A 16,881-nucleotide genomic window follows, 5' to 3' on the forward strand; every position below is an offset into this window, starting at 1 on the left:
TCACATAAGGAGGAGATATTTGACTTCAGTCTCTGGAATGCTGAAACGACTGACGGCTCATCCACACCATCTGTGCGTTTCGCTTTTGTAGCTCCTTAGTCTCATTCTCAATCTGGCTGGGCCACCCACGTTCTTGCTGCTGCTGTCGCGGAGCGGGGAAAGTTGTCTGGTTTGTAAAAAAGCGATTGCAGAAACTTAGGAGCCTGAAGCGGAGAGCGAGGACTAGCCTGGCACTGGGCCCACAGAAAAACCTATCCACTCCCCCTCACCCCTCTCCAAGCAGGGAGAATAGATGGCATCCCAGCAAGCTCAAGGAAGCGGCTTCGACCAGAGAGAAGTGGGTGGTGGCCACGGGGGCGGAGCCTGGGCGGGGCGGTGGAGACTCTTAGGGGCGCCCAGTCTCCTGCACCCGCGTGGGGCGTCGAGCGAGATGGCGGCGCGCAGCCTCGGCAGTGGTGTGGGGCGACTGCTGCGCAGCCTGCACGGGCGCTCCGGACAATCGGTGTGGTCGCTGAGCGTATACGGCTCGACCGCCACCCGGCTCCTAGGCAGCGTTCCAGCCGTAGCGCAGCCAGGCTCGTACCCCGCGCTGAGTGCTCAGGCAGCCCAGGAGCCTGCCGCCTTCTGGGGGCCGCTGGCCCGTGACACACTAGTTTGGGACACCCCCTACCACACTGTCTGGGACTGCGACTTCAGGACGGGCAAGATCGGCTGGTTCCTGGGAGGCCAGTTGAATGTGTCTGGTGAGTGGGTTGCTGGGGACCAACTCAGTCCCACCGAGACTCAGGAGGCCCAAGTCAGTAGCAGCTGTTCTCAGGTCTTGACCCTTTTCTCCAGAATGCTTCCCCACGCACTCTAATCCTGTGCCACGTCACCCTGTTCTGTATCCCACCGGGTCCAGAGACTGCAGGCAGCGGAGCAGCTGCTATGCGCCCAAATCTGCAGCTCTGTCTGAAGCGGGAAACTAAGCTATCCAGTTTAACACTAGCGCAGATTCCGGACTTTAATCTAAGAGATCCCCAACGCGGTGGGCTCAAAATTTACGACCCCAGATAGACCCCTTACGGTCCCTGTAGAGAGCCGTTGCTCCAAGAGCTCAGGTTTTTCTGCTCAGGGGCCCACAGGTCAGTAGGACAAACGCAAAGTGTGTAGGTTGCCACCAGCAGCTACAGTGCTAGCGCTAGCGGCTCCTGCCGACCCCCCCCCCCACGTCCCTCTTCCCCCGGGCGCAGTCCCCCTTCTCCTTCTTCCCGCGCTCCCCCTAGGACAAGCCCTGCAGTGTAAACAGAGCCCTGGTGGGTGCAGGAAGAAGAAAGCTCCAGCCAACGGGAGGGAACTGTTATCTCCTCCCTTAGGGGCGTGTGGGCAGGAAGTTCTGGGTTTCAGAACTGCACCCCAAAGACAAAAGTCTACAGTGGCAAAAGCAGGTAACCCCAGCACACTAGAAGGGGAGTCAAAAAGAACTGAGCTCAAGGCCAGCTTGTACTATGTAGCCTCTTCCTCCTCGCTCTCCAAAACAGCCACAGACTCTAGCTGTCCGTTTTCCGATGAGCCTGAGTTCTGTACTGCTAAGGTTGGGAGCAGGGACATAACACTGCTCACGGAGGCACCACCCAGAAGTCCATTTGGTGAGCAGGAGGGGCTGGACTGACAGGCTGAAGGGCACAGCAGGGGTTTCGGGGGACATCTGCCTTCCAGTGGGACCTGAGCGAGGCTTGGGTGGGTCTGAGGTGCAAAAGAAAGGAACCGAAGGTCCTCAAGACGAGGTGATGCTTGTTCCTGGACCAGAGTTAGAGGTGGAATCTGGTGTGTGCGGTTTCACTGTACCTTGCTCAACTTTGGTGCTTATGGATTCCCCCCCCCCCCCATCTGTAAAATGGGGAAGTAATACTTACCTGTTAGGCTAGCTGAGTGCAGGGACATATTGAACCTGTCCAGACTTACGGGTAATCAATAAGTTGTAGCAATTCTGATTTGCTATATTCAGAACTTAGACTGTCTTTTTTTTCCCAAGCACAGAACTTTAAAGAAACTTTGGACCAGCCATTTTCCCCCATATTGTTTATTACTTGTCAAGTTTAATCTAAATGAGCCTTCTTGCTAGATAAGTTTCGCCTTTAGATGAGTCAACAGATTCTTGAACTTGGGGAAAGAAGTTCTTGGGTTTGCAGAATTGGACGGAATGTGTCTTTGAAGTGAGTAAAGCAGTTTGCAGAAGGAAGAGGTCAGAAAGTGTGCAGCTTCTCTGGAAACCTCCCCACGCTTAAGAGGCCAAGGCCGCTGGGGCGCCCAAGCTTGCAGCTGATAAGAAGTTGTATCGACCTTATGGTGAGGCTTGGGTGTGGTCTTCAAGGAATTCTGTGGCCTCTGTTCTTCCACCTTTAGAGCTGTGTGAGCCAGAGGCTGAATTTCAGCAAACAGTCCTTGAGGAAAGCGCTTCTCCGAATGCCTGGCTGGCTATCTGTCAGCAGCATCTTTGCCAGCGCCTGTAAACTCCAGAGGTTACAGTGTGAAACGGGGACAGACTGCAGCTGCCCTGGGAGCCAACTAGAAAGTTGGGAAGTGGTTGAATTGTTTGGGCCTGAGCTGTTTGCCATGAGTGATAATGCCAGCTTGTTCCAAAAAAAGTGCAAGTGACACTCTTAATATTCCAGGGATCTCCAGACTGATGGTTCTCAATGTTGCTGGACCAGCAACCTTCTAGAGGCGATTTTAGAAATGCAAATTCTGGGGCCCACTCTAGACCCTTAGCTGTGACCGGGGATCTTCCAGCTGTGATCGACAAGGCCTGCAGGTGCTTGGTCCAGCACAGTTTGGTGGTTTCAGGTCTCAGTTCTTATTGTAGTGTGCTTCCTGTATTTTCTTATATGCGAACTGAAGACAACAGTGTGTCCTGGAGCACTGCTGTGGTTACCATTGTCACATACTCTCAGTTTAGCAGTGAAGCAGGGTAACAGCTGTTTGATTTCCCTCTGAGGTCCTAGGTCAGGACTCTGGACAGGGCCCGTGGGGTCTCCAGCTCTTCCTTTCCTTGTCTCAACAGGGAGTCAGTGGCCTGCTTCTCAATTCCTACTTTGGGGCCTGAGTTGGTGCTATGCTTAATCCCCTAAACTCCTCAGTAAAGCTCTCTCGTCAGGTAGTAGGAGAGAAGTAATCAGGGCTGGGATAAAGGGCTCACATCTTTATGCTTTATATGAGGGAGAGGCCAGAAGAGGTAACAGGTGTCTCATGCCATTTGATGCTTTGCATTGCCTTAGGGTTCTTTCAAAAAACAAAACAAAACAAACAAACAAACAAACAAAAACCAACATCACCAGGTGCAAGACTTTAAACTTCTAGATGTCTGAGCTAAATAGTGGTTTTTTCTTTGTTGAGATAGCCAACCTCTGTTATTTCATTGCGTTCCAGAGAATGAGTTCATACAGTTGGGACACGTGAAAGTTCAGGCTGGGCTCAACCGAAACTTGTCCCTCAAACCACACAAGGCTTCTCACAGTGTAGTGGCTAGGTCCATGGAAGTTTCTGTGTCCCAAGGGTCAAGATACTGGTGCAGAAATTAAGACTTCCAGCTGGGCGTCGTGGCACACGCCTTTAATCCCAGCACTCGGGAGACAGAGGCAGGTGGATCACTGTGAGTTCAAGGCCAGCTTGGTCTACAAAGTGAGTCCAGGACAGCCAAGGCTACACAGAGAAACCCTGTCTCGGAGGGGAAAAAAAAAAGAAAAAAAAAAAAAAAAGAAAAGAAAAAAAAAAAGAAAGAAAGAAAGAAAGAAAGAAAGAAAGAAAGAAAAAAACCAAAAAAAAATAATAATAATAATAAATAAAATTAAAACTTCTTCTGAGCAACCTGTTTGAGGTGAGGAGGGTACCTGTTTGCACTTTATTGACTATCAGATGCTGTTATCAGCACACCCAGCTGGGGGTCTTGCTGGGATTTGAGGTGAGATAAAGCTCTTGACACTGTCCTTAGAACATTGCAGCCCTAACCACCAGGTGCTGTTAATTAGTAAAGAACCATTTGGGGAAGCAGTGACCTTGATTTTGTCCTTCAGGAGTGCTGTTGAGTACTGTGCCCATCTGCGTGGGACCCCATAGGTTTGAAGTCCATAACCTGGGATGGGTGGGAAGCAAGCGTTGGAGGGTGTGCAAGTGCCTGAATGGATCTCAAGCCACCTCATACTGTGCCCAAGCTGGGACAGTGAACTGTGATGTTAGGAGCACCTTGGGTGGGGTGGGGTGGGGGGGGGGGAGGTGTGAAGTCATCCAGGCTCTTCCTGGGCTTACCTCTAATACCTTATGAAAAACAATTTCTCAGTATTTGGGAAGCCACGTTATAAAAAGGGATCCTTCCTGGCCTTGATCGTTTGACTCTGTTCTCTGTAGGGCTTGTCAATTATTTTTGTACTGTGTGTATACACACAGGATGCCAGGAAACTGCAAGTGCACAGGCAGGCGATCATAGTGTATATGTTGCTTTCACCACACACATCTTAGTTCTATTTTTTAAACCCCAGACCTCGAGTCTGATTTCTTTCAATGTGTGTATTCTTTTTTTTTTTTTTTTTTTTAAAGATTTATTTATTTATTATGTATACAATGCTCTCCTTGCATGTACTCCTGCAAGCCAGAAGAGGGCGCCATGTCACATTACAGATGGTTATGAGCCACCATGTGGTTGCTGGGAATTGAGCTCAGGACCTTTGGAAGAGCAGGCGGCACTCTTAACCACTGAGCCGTCTCTCCAGCCCCAATGTGTGTATTCTTATTCTAGCAAGCGCATATACATGAACTTTTTGGAGACAGGGTCTCCTGTGTAGACCAAGGTGGACTATAATTCACAGAGATCCACCTGCCTCTGCCTCCTACTGAGATTAAAGGCATTTACCAACATGCCTAGATTAAATGAACCATTTTTAACTAACCATTAAGTACTGAGAGACTTGTTAGGTGTATTTTCCCCCCTATATTGGGAGTGGAGCATAGAGTCTCACACAGGCCAGGCTGGTGCTTTGTCACTGAATGCCACCTGCACTCGCTAGGAACACTGCACAAATAGAAGTCACATTGCTGATGCTCTTCCCTCGATGGTGGTGACTCAGAGATAATGCTGAGGCCAAGACCATGGCAGACAAAGCTTGTCTAGGTTTCTAAAGGAACTCCAAATGAAAATGTAGCGCCAATCTCAAGAGGCAGAACCCCCGGGAAGAATCGGAATTCTTCTCAGTTGTCAGAAGCATGGCTTGCTTTAAATAGCAGTTGCTTCTGGAAAGTTGGCAAATACTAACTTTCCGGACGAAAGTTCTCACAATGCGCCAGGACAGTTTGCTATTTAAAGAAAGCCATTGTGCGTCTTCACATGCTTATTAACCCCAGTTTCTTTTTCGTGACGATTGATGCAGTGTGTGCTGGGTTCACTTGAATTTGAGGTGGGTGTAAGGGCGGGAGGAGGATATATTTAAACAACCAATCAGAGCTTTTGAACTAGGGGTGTGGCTTTGTCGTTGAGTACTTAATTTAGCCTGTGGGAAACCCTGTATTCTACTCCTAGTAGGGTTGGAGGTGGCATTGGCATAATGTTCTTGTGGGCTGTGTACAGTTTACCTTTGTTCATTCAAATGCTGATTTCTCCACCCTGCTATCTGGTTTCAATCTTGACCGTTGCATTGTGATATTTATTCTAAGTACCCCCTGCCTCAAGTTTGTGTAAACATGTCACCATTTGTTCTTTGTATTGCCAGTAAAACCAACTAGCCAATGCTGAACAATAACAGAATAGGGTGAGGCATCCTGGTGGGTGAGAAAGAGGAGACCCGGAAGCGCCAGGAGGAATGAGCTGGAGCTAGGATATGGCCAAAAGCAAGTATAAAGTGGGAAATCAGAATGGGAGGAAACTCTACTAGCATGGAAGTTTAGGGTGGAGTAATTATTATGCAGCATTGTGCTCTAGGCTAATAAAATAGATTCTAGTCTCTGTGTGGTTTTTTAGGTATAAAGCTGGTTAAGGAGTAACTGCTGATTTCACTAAACTATTAATTCAATAGTAAATGTTAATAATCTTTCAGCAGTGCGGGGAGTTGAAAATTCCTGCATTATTGTGTGTCATCTTCCTAATGAAAGTAATAATATTCCTATAATTTTTTGTGTGTGTTAATAAAACTAAAACTAAAAAACAAAAACAAACAAACAAAAAAACACTAAAAATCAGCCCGGTCTACAAAGTGAGTCCAGGACAGCCAAGGCTATATAGAGAAACTCTGTCTCGAAAAACAAACAAACAAACAAACAAAAAAGATGCAAATATGGAATGTTTCGTGTCCTGTTGTAGAAACAGAGACACAAAAACTCAACCTCAGAAACAGTGGAAGATGCCCATTTCCATAGCATCTGAGCTGAAATAAACAGATGAATTACAAATCCACCGTTGGAAGATTTACAATGTATGTTAACATTCGCAGTTGGCCAACACTTAGTCTCATAAAATATATAGAATATTGAGAGCTGGCTTTTATAGACAGAGAAGAGCTGAGAAATCACAACAGAGATCAGAAAACTGGTTGGCTGTTTCAGCCACTTTCATTGAAAGCCAGGGACACAAAGGCAGGGCAATATGAAAACGATGGGCCCCTAGCTTACCCAGGCTTTCCTTTTCTGTATAAGCACATAGGCAGGGGAACCTCACCACTGTGGACACTGAAAATTTGGCTCCAACTTTTGTGTCTCTGATTTTGGTTTCTCCAAAGGTCTGATAAGCAGCCATGTTACAGCTTTGGTGATGTGAACTTTAGCACGAGCAACTCCGTTTTGATTTTTTAGTCTGGCCTGTGATAGAGCTTAAACTAAAACAATGGTCTCTTGTAATTTTTATTTAACACAGAGAGCAAGTGACTCTGTGCTTGGGCAAAGTGCTGAGAAAGGACTGTGCCTTTCCACCAGGCCCTGTGAGAAACCAACCTCTTGGCCTTGTGACCCAGATGGTGGAGGAAGGAGCCTTGTGGCCCAGAATGGGGACTGCTGGGCAAAATAAGAAAGTGCTACATGGTGTAGGTCAACTAAGGGGTGGGAAGACAGAGGCTCACTGTGTGTGTGTGTGTGTGTGTGTGTGTGTGTGTGTGTGTGTGTGTGTGTGTGTATGTGTTTGTGCTGGGCACTTGGAAGGCTTAAAGTAGGAGGTGGGTTTTAAGCTATATCTTTGGTTGTGCTGGCTCCTGGCCCAGTTCTTCCTGTAAGTGCTTGAAGGTGGAATTTTCTTGTCTCACTCCCCAGTTCTTTAGATTGAGTTCCTTTTTTTTTAAATGTAGAGATTTTGTAAATGCAGTCAGAGTATCTTCTATGTTTCCTTTCATCCCTCTCCTTCTTCTAGTCTTCCTTTTCCACTTTCCTTTTTTTCTCTTTTCTCTTTCTTCACTGCCCTTTTCCTTCTCTCTCCTCCCCTTCCCTCCTTCTCTCCCTCCCTCTCTCCTCTTTGCCTCCCCTTCTCCCGTTTCTCCTCCTGCTGCTTTCCTTTCCTCTTCGCACCCTTCCCTCTCTTTTCTTCTCTGTAACTGAGGCAGCAGAAGGAATTGTAACATGTGCTAAAGACCATCATGAACATGGAATTTTAGAGCCATGGTTCTGTCGGGCCCCATACTGTGGTGTCTCTTAGGAACAGGATTATTCTGTTGGCTTGCTCTTTGGGGAACACCATGATTTCCTCAGAGCCAAATCTTATGACACATTTGGGGGCAGCTAATTCTTAGGCTCACCCAGAGACAGGGGTTGCTGTACCATCCTATGGATTAAAAAGCCGAGACTTGAAGGACATTGTAGTTAGTGAGTGACTGGCCAGGAGCCAGACTTGAGGATTTTTCAGGCAGCTTCAGGCCACCAGCCAGTAAGGCATGGCCAGGTGGCACACAGGGCTAGCAAGGACCTTTACTACTCCCATCCCCCACCAAGAAGAGAAAGACATGGAATTGCCACAGATTCTGGAAGCTACATATATAGTGGGTGTACATGTAAACACACAGGTGTCTGCCCTTCTGACTTAAGTTTGGGCCGGCCCACCAGGACACCAGGACCCCTGTAAGGCTGCTTCCTGTTGCATCTGACCCAGTCCACTCTTCAGGGTGACAAAAGCCAGGGTGAGTTAGAACAGAGGTTCACTGGGGAGACCATGGGCACACATCTTCTGTGGTTTCTCAAGTCATCTAGGTGGGTGAAGGATCTGAATTTATCATTAGCTCCCAGGTGTCTGGAACAGCCCACACTTCCTGCTCTTAACCAGTTCTGTCCTGAATCTCCTTCAGGACTTTCTGTAATGTAGCACTGTTTCTCAGGTGACCTTTCCCAACTTGTCATGGCCAGCTCAGAGTCACCTCCACAACCAGGCATCTGGGGACATTGCCCTGCGCCAAGGGATGACCTCTTTATTGGCTGCTTACAAGCTATAAAGCCATGATTGTGGGATGAAAACCTTGGTGTTTGGATGCATGCACGCATGCACGCACACAAGCGCCATGCTGTAAACTAGACTCAGCCTGTGTGCACTTTCAGCTGGGATTTGGGACGCCCGCTTGCTGGTTTCTTGTTTTCCCATCCACTGTAGGATCTGCCTTTTCTCACTTGCCTGCACATGTCACTGTTCTCCACAGTTCTAAGATTCATCTGGCTGTGGAATCACAGCCTTTTTAGCTCCTCTCCCCTTTGCAGTAGGTTGGGCGCCGCTCTCTTCCCTCTGCTGCGCAGAACAGTTCTTGGCTGCCTGTTTGGACCATTTCAGGGAGACTGTGGAGGGCAGTGTGAGGGACCCTGGAGCTAGTCTGAGTCAAATCCAGACCTCTCACTGTGTGACCTGCGGCAGCCTGCTCAACCTCTGCATTTCATGTCAGGCATGAGAAATACTGGTAGTGGGGCCCTCAAGAGTGCTGTCCACATCTAGGCTCTGGCTGTTACTGTTTCTTTTCCAAGTTTGCTTTTAGCTTTTGTGAGGGGGGTTGGTCTTGTCTGGGTAACTTCAGCCCCAGTGTGCTGTTGGACAAACATTATGTGACACCCACCATAGTCCATCTCAGAAGATTGCCTCCAAATGCCTGGAGGCCACTGGTGGGAAGGTGCTTAGGTAGGAGGGGCACTGCATGAGCTGGCCTGAGCTAAATTCACCTTTAAACTCAAATGAGCAGTGAACAGGGTGTCAGCAGAACTGAGCCCACTAATCCTCAGGTTACAGGAAACCAGCCCACTGACCTTGTGTGTGTGTGTGTGTGTGTGTGTTTTCCCCCAGCAAGTCATATGAGCTGAGCTTGGGTAACAGAGGGGGAGGGGAGCAGAGCTTTCTTGAAAGGCATGTCCATCTTAGTACCTTTTGTGCAGCCTTGGGTGGTGATGCCACACGCAGCCATGGGAAGGATGTGACTACCTCAGAGTCTGTGTGGAAGGTCACCTTGCAGGCAGAGCATGTGTGTATAGTGATTGTTGTCTGTTCTGTGCAGTTGTGGAAGACACCCTTTCCTGACAGGGAGGAGATCACACTCTACAGTCGTAGCAAACCACAACAGAGCAGGTCTTACTGCAAGCTCTAGGACAACCAAACTAACACCAGCTGACTTTCCTTTGCAGTCAACTGCCTGGATCAGCATGTGCAGAAGTCCCCTGAGTCCGTGGCTTTGATTTGGGAGAGAGATGAGCCGGGGACTGAAGTGAGGATCACCTACAGGTACTGTGTGTCACCTGGGCCTCTCAGCACCCAAAGGGGGACCCTGGACCTTTGGGGAAGGTGCATTACCCCTGCCATGACTGTGAACACAGAGAGTTCCCAGTCTGGAAGGACTCTGGCCCTGCGAAGATTCCTGCAGTGAGTGATGCTAGGGCCTGGAGATGTTTCAGCTTTGGGGATGTTACATTATCCCAGGAAAAGGAGGTATGAACAAGGGAACTGTGGGATGCATCAGAGCATACAGCCCAACAGAACCCCTGAGCTGAAGTTATTCCAATAGGACGAGGCAAACTCATCCATGGGAGCTAAGACATACCAGAACCTAGATGTGGGTGGCACCCTGGCAGCACTCACCACCAGTACCTCCAATCACTGGTGCCAAGTGCATGAGATTAAGTGGATCTTAATATGACTCATCTTAGCTCCGGGATTCCTCACACCACCCTGCCCTTCATTGTTGTCCTGTAGTGGTCTAAGCAAGCAAAGAGCCACTGTCATCAATGAGGGTCACTTGGCCTTTTTCTATATACCTTACGGTGGGAGTGGTGGGTAGGGTGATAATTAACACAAGTTTTAAAGGCTTTTTTTTTTTTTTTAAAGGCTGATATTGTTTGTTGAGTCTACAAATGGAACGTATGAACTATCTGGGCGTGGAGTGCCCAGTGTGTGATGAAGTATGAAGTATAGCCAAAGACTGTGACAGTGATTTAGATGGGGCTTTGGACAGCTGGCTGCCCAATGCTGCTGCCTCATAGATGCTGTGCCACAGCAAGAGGTGATTGCCTCTTCACTGACGGCCCAGAGTAGGTGTAACTCAATGAGAGCATTCTTGCCTAGCAGATATGAGACCTCAGGTTGTAGCCCTAGGACTGGAAAAAAAAAAACATTTAGCTAAAGACACAATTTATCTTTACACTGATGTCTCGGGCCCACCATGTGCCTAAGTCATGTGTTCTGTGCCTTCTCATCATGGCTTCCAAGTATGATTGTTCTCTTTCAGGTAGCTTTAAGCTTTCCCTAGCCAATCACTCGTCTACTAAGTGGGCTTTTTTTTTTTTTTTCATTGCCTTTTTATCAGCTACTGCTGATTAGAGTATGTTGCAATCACAGCCAGTCCCCAAAGCATGGCAGAAGGTCACGTCAGGCTGAACAGAGAGGGAGGGTGTCTCTGAGGATGTTTAAACTGAGATCCAACTGATGATGAGCAGGAATACCATGTCCTGTGGGCAGGGAGATGGTATGGTAGTTGGGCCCTGGGAATGAGAGAACACAGAAGGAGCGTTGGTAGAAACAGTTTCAGGCCAGGGCTTTGGGCGCAGCAGTTACTTGTGGACACTCAGGTAACTTGGGGGCAACTGCACACTCATTTCCCACGTGCTTCTGGAATTCTAGTGTTATTCCAGACCAAATTCAATTCTGGCATACCATGATTAGGCTGCCTTGTGTAGAAACCAAGGTGACTTAAAAAAATAGGTGTTTTAATTATTTGTACATTATGTATATATGTGTGTGGCTATGTGCATGAGAGTGCAGGTCCCCACAGAGTCCAGAAGAGTCCATTGGATGGCCTGGAGGCAGAGGTAGAGGTGGTTGTGGGCCACCTGAGTGGATGTTAGGAACTGGACTCTCCTGCAAGAACAGTACCTATCCCTAACCACTGAGCCAACTGTCCAGGCCTGAGGTGACATTTTCAGTCTTTGGCAGCACCTGGTGGTGTTACTAGGCCAACTCATCCCTTCATCTACCAGCCCTCAGATTATAGCCTTCGTCGCTAGAGGATTGATTGTGACATACTTTGCCACCTCTCTCCCTTGCTGGCCTGAGCTCAGGGCCTGCGTTGATTCCTTTTCTCCAGTACCTCCATGTGGCCCACAGACCAACAGCATCTTACTGCCAGGAGCTTGGAATCTACCAGACTGGACAAGGAGATTCCTCGATGGCTTCTGTACAGAGGAACTTGGGGAGTGCTGCCTGTGCCTATTAGCTGGTTCAGCTGCTTCTTAAGGATTCTGGGCCCACCTCCATTTGCATGTCAGCATGCATCCTTCTAAAAAGCAACAGGTGCTTGGGGACTGTTATTTATTAAAAGATGAATGCCATGTGTGGCCAGGCAGGAGGCATTAAGTAGATATCTGGGGTCCTGCCCTGCTGCTGCCTGAAGGACTGGTGTTTCCCTCCCTCCCATCCCAAGCATGCTTAGAAGCAGGCCACCAGGGGTGTCCTGTGGCCGGATGCAGAGGTATTTGACAGACTGAGCTGCTGAAATGTGTGGTTGAAGGTTAAAGGTAAACTGCACGGAATGTTCAGGATTGCAGCCAGCTCATTAAAGTCCAGAGAGACTTGAGGTTGCTGGGAATGAAGTAGCTCCCGGTCAGACTGATACACTTCTGAGTACAAGTGAACTGTTTACTAAACGCTCAGAATCAGCCCACGGTGCTTTGGTCCGTCTCTGGTGGCTTAGCAACTAGATGGCTGTGTCTTGTGCTGGGCTAAAGTGTTGCATGCACCCTGCAACTGCAGCAAGTGTGTGAAGGCCTCTAGCTAGCCCTTTCCCTGGCCATTTTCAGTGTTCGGCTTGCTGCTGGTTGTCATGCCGGTCGACGGACAGACAGACGGACATATACTTATATACCACCACTGAAATAAAATGATTTCCTTCTAGATGCCCTGTGCAGCGGCACTCAAGGTGCCTCAGGATAGTCACAGCCCAGTAGATTCAAAGGTCGAGCTCCAGACTCGTAGGCTCACTTTTTTTTTTCTTTCTTCTGCTAGGGATCAAATTAAGGACATTTAGTTATGCCAGGCAAGTGCCCTGCCACCGAGCTATACTATACCCCTGAGCATTAAAAACAACAACAATAAAAAACAAACAAACAACAATCAAAAAAAAAAAAAAAAAAAAACCTCAGTGTGGACAGGCCTGTAATCTCAACACATGGGACAGACAGCTAGAAGATGACAAGTGTGCAGCCAGCATGTTTTGCCTGGAAAGCCTCTGTTTCAACAAACAGCCACAAACAAGCAACTCACCCCAAACTGTACACAAGGAAACACAGCGCGGATGCAGCTATGTGGTAGAGCAGTGGGCCCTAAATTTAATACCCTGCATTGCAAAGAAAACCAGACAGAACCCAGAGGGGTTACAGTTGTTACGGGTGATGGTGAGGGTGATATGTTTTTCTGGTTCCAGGCATGTAAACAGGACCTGGGAGTCTCAGGTGACCTGTAGAGAGAAATTCCCAGACTGGCACCAGTGGCCCTTGTCCTGTTTTTTCCTCTGGTCCTCATTGGTTCAGTACAGGCTCCTGACTGATGGTCTGGCAAAGCTGTGTGGTCTCCCAGGGCATCACCTCTGTCTCTGTAAAGTGAGGTGGTCGCCGAAGTGAAAATGACTCTACAGGGTTGGCTCAAGGAGGCTGAACTGAGCATTGAGCTGAAAAATTCCAGTGACAGCTAGCAAGGGCCATGATCAACAGCTGACCAGTGAGTGTTGTTCAAAACACCATGACAGAATTACTTTAAGGACTATGGTTTGATTAGATGATGATAATAAATATTATTATTATTATTATTATTATTATTATTATTATTATTATTATTATTATTTTAACCACTTTGTTATGAAAAGCTTGAAACAGTACAACTGTCTACTTACCACCCAATTTTTGCAGCATTTGTTTTGTGGTGTGATATCACTGCCCCTTATCTGTGTATCCATCCTATTTTCCAGTGCATCGCAAAGTGAGATGCAGAGATCAGTACTGTATTAGCTATTTTTTTCATCATCACTTTGAAGCAAATAGGGGAGGGGGAGCTTTGGGCTCTCAGTTTGAGGGTATGCAGTCTGTCATGTTGGTGAAGGAATTGCTGTGGGCTGTTCTGTGAGACAATTGGCCACACTGTGAGATAGTCAGGAGGCAGAGAGAGTTCGGGAAGGAAGTAAGGCCAGACTATAACCCCTGGAATCTGCTCCTGAATGACCTACTTCCTCCAGCAAGGTTCCCCTTCTAATGTTTCTAAACAGTGCCAGTCGCTGGGAAACAAGTGTCCAAACACACAAGTCTCTCGGGGATAGGTGACAGTCACACTCTGACCTGTTGAGTGCTCTTCTTCCAAGTTCTCCGACATGCATGTGGTCAACCAGAGTACCCGGTTCTCTTTCTCTTTTGATATGAAATTTATCTGCAGCGAACCTCTTTGCTGATTCCAACGCAAGTACTTGTGTAACCCAAACCTATATTTTAAGATACGGTTTTTGCTCCTTGCAGACTATCAGTTCTCTCTAGCTCTCTAAACACTGTTGATCAGCGTTGTTGTTGTTTTCTGATTTAGTTTTTCATCAGAGTTTACACATATGGAGACAGACTCAGAGAGGTGAAGCTGTTTGTTATTGGGCAAATGTCTGGTGTGTGTGAGGAGCCAGAGCTTGACCCTGCGTCAGCAAGTTTAGTGCCATGAACCCACATCAGTGCTGAGGGCCGTGTCAGCAGATGTTTCTGGACCTTGATGGTTCCTGGGATGAAGCCCAGCAGAACAATCCATGTCAGCATCTGGTCTGAGTCTTAGCTTATTAGGGATGGACACCGATGTGTTTCCTGCCTCAGGCGGCAAAGCCTCTCACCACTGGGTCTAATAAGCTGTCTCCACAAATGTGTTTCTGAGGAATCCAGTTCGGTGAAGTAACAACTCCTTTCCCCCGTAATTTGGGATTCGGCCATGAAAAACACTCCCATCCTGGGAACTGCCAAGAGTCGCCATTGTGTGCCACATATGGAGGCAAACACACACATGTGCACACAACTCCCACTCCAACATCTTTTAAACCAACCCCTAGAGCATGGATACCAGTCTGTTTTACACTTTGTGTGGGCTGTGACACCATCCTGTAAGTGACTTATTAGCCTTTACCTGTGAGGCAGACACACCTGTGCCTATCGGGGCCATGGATTCTGCACCCTGACCTATATGTACAGCCCACTTCACATGGTCTTTTGTATGTGGCCATAAGCTCAGAGCTGTGAGTAGTGAGACAGATGGAGCCAGTTCCCTGCCACACTCTGCCCAGGGGCAGCTGAGGCTGAGTTCAGCTTGGATGCCCAGCAAGCAGGTTGTGTGACCACAGGGAAACAGTAGGCTGAGTCCCGCTTATACTCGTGGACAGTGGTTGAAGGGAGCCACCATGCAGGGCAAAGATAATCTGGCCTTTCTGGAGGCATGTGGCCAGATGGCACCTGGACAGTGCCCCTTCTCACCCTGTGGGTGCCTCTCACAACAACCCCACACACCTCAGGTGGGCATTGCATGTGAGCCCTGCCTACCTCACGGGGGCATTGCAGAGACTTGGGTACACTTGAGAAGCACCAGTGCATCTATGCTAGCCCTCCATGCTAATGCTTGAGGATTTCATCCCAGATTTCTAGGCAGGGGAGGGTATAAGTCAGGGGACTGACTGAGGCCTTGGAAGTCCACAAGCGTGACCTCAGGAGAGAGTCAACAAGTCTGAGGAAACACATCTCTTAGGCTCACAGTAGAGGTCTGTCAGAATGAGAGACAGAATGACAAACCCTAAGACCAGTTTTTCTTTATAGTGTACAAAATAATGGGTTTCTTTATACCATTTTCTTTTCTTTTTAAAAAAAGATTTATTTATTTATTATTATGTACACAGTGTTCTGTCTGCATGTACACCTGAACACCAGAAGAGGGCATCAGATCACATTATAGGTGGTTGTGAGCCACCATGTGGTTGCTGGGAATTGAACTCAGGACCTTTGGAAGAGCAGGTAGTACTCTTAACCCCTGAGCCATCTCTCTAGCCCTATGCCATTTTCTTATTTGCATATCACTATACTTTGCTCGCCCCTCATCACCCTCCTCTGTGCCCCTCTTCCACCTTATTGGTCCACTTCCTTCTCTCTCTTTTATTTTATTGGTACCTCTCCTTCCGTAGCTCCATCCTCTGCTTTCATGGCCTACCTTGTGGCACCTTCAGTTCTGGCTTAATCTGTAATAGGAGGGATTGGATGGCACCAGATCTCTTCAGTGCTAGATGTGGGATAGGGAGGGGCACATTGTAGATTAGGGCAGGACGCAGCAGGGCCCAGTGCTCTTTGAGAAAGGACAGCCCTGTGGGCCAGTGCTGTGGTTTTCATGGTGTCGGTGTTTGTAGTTGTCCTATGCTATGCCTTGGTAGTGGGTGGGACACACTCCCAGGAGACAGTGGGGTCCACAGTCGTAGTGGGGCCATGAGGGCCCTGACATTGCCTGCCTCCAAGCCCTCAGGGAGCATCTAGGGGAGGGACTCCTCCTGGCTTATTGGGCTAGGAATTGGGCATTACTGCAGAGAACTACAGGGAAGGAGAGAATAGAGTCTGGACTGTGGGGGCCTCCTCTTATCCAGGTGAAAAGGATGGCATATACCACATATGGAGGTTAGAGTGGAGATGGGGGAACCCTCGGCTGGAGCCACCTTCCTAGGAACCTATTTTTATCCTAGGTCTTGAGTGTCTTCCAACGTGGTCAGAAGGGGCTGGTCTCCTTGGGTTGAAATGATAGGAAGCAGGAAGTTATTCCCCTGGACATCAGCTGAAAAGGTTCTGGGACGCCTTGGGCTGGAGGGCAGAGGAGGACAAACTTTGGAGGGGTCTGGATAGCAATCCTGTGCCAGGTCTTCAGTTGCTCTGCGCTATGCTCCCCTTTCCCTCCAGCTATGTGTGGTCCAGGGACACATCACCTTTCTGACTCAGTTTCCTCATATGCAAAGTGGAATCATTCACTCTTCTCCCTCAGTGAGATGAGTGCTGAGTGAGCTGTGTGTGATGATTTATGAGAGGGGGGAGGGGGGAGCGCGCGAGAGAGCGCGTGCAAGAGAGCGAGAGCAGGGGGAGGGGGGAGGGAGAATGAGAATGTGTATCTCAAGAGGGCATTGGATCCCCTGGAACCGGAGATATATTAGTTGTGAGCCCATCATGTGGGTTCTGGGCAGTGAACTTTGTCCCTCTGCAGGAGCCGTATGGGTCTCCAGTCTGGAACACACTGATTTTAAACCTTTCCTTTAGACCTCGGCTTCTTACATTGAAGCAGGGAAGATATTTGGACCCCTCCTGTATTTCCTTGTCATTCTTTTGGGCACACTAAGGGTGGCAGAAGTTTATACTACAGATGGAAGGATCTTTGGATTGCTAAGACGG

General features: G+C 48.3%; 1 protein-coding gene across 1 annotated transcript in view; it reads left to right on the plus strand.

The window, feature by feature from the left end:
- The first annotated feature begins 402 nt into the window (after window positions 1-402).
- Acss1 (acyl-CoA synthetase short chain family member 1) overlaps window positions 403-16,881 on the plus strand; it is a 50,358-nt gene continuing 33,879 nt past the window's right edge. The window contains exons 1-2 of the mRNA XM_051143441.1: window positions 403-743; window positions 9,595-9,691. Coding sequence (XP_050999398.1) covers window positions 431-743; window positions 9,595-9,691 — 410 coding nt within the window. The 5' untranslated portion in view covers window positions 403-430. The remainder of the gene's footprint in view (window positions 744-9,594; window positions 9,692-16,881) is intronic.

The sequence above is a fragment of the Acomys russatus genome, chromosome 4 (genome assembly GCF_903995435.1).
Source record: "Acomys russatus chromosome 4, mAcoRus1.1, whole genome shotgun sequence".
In the NCBI taxonomy this organism is placed as follows: domain Eukaryota; kingdom Metazoa; phylum Chordata; class Mammalia; order Rodentia; family Muridae; genus Acomys; species Acomys russatus.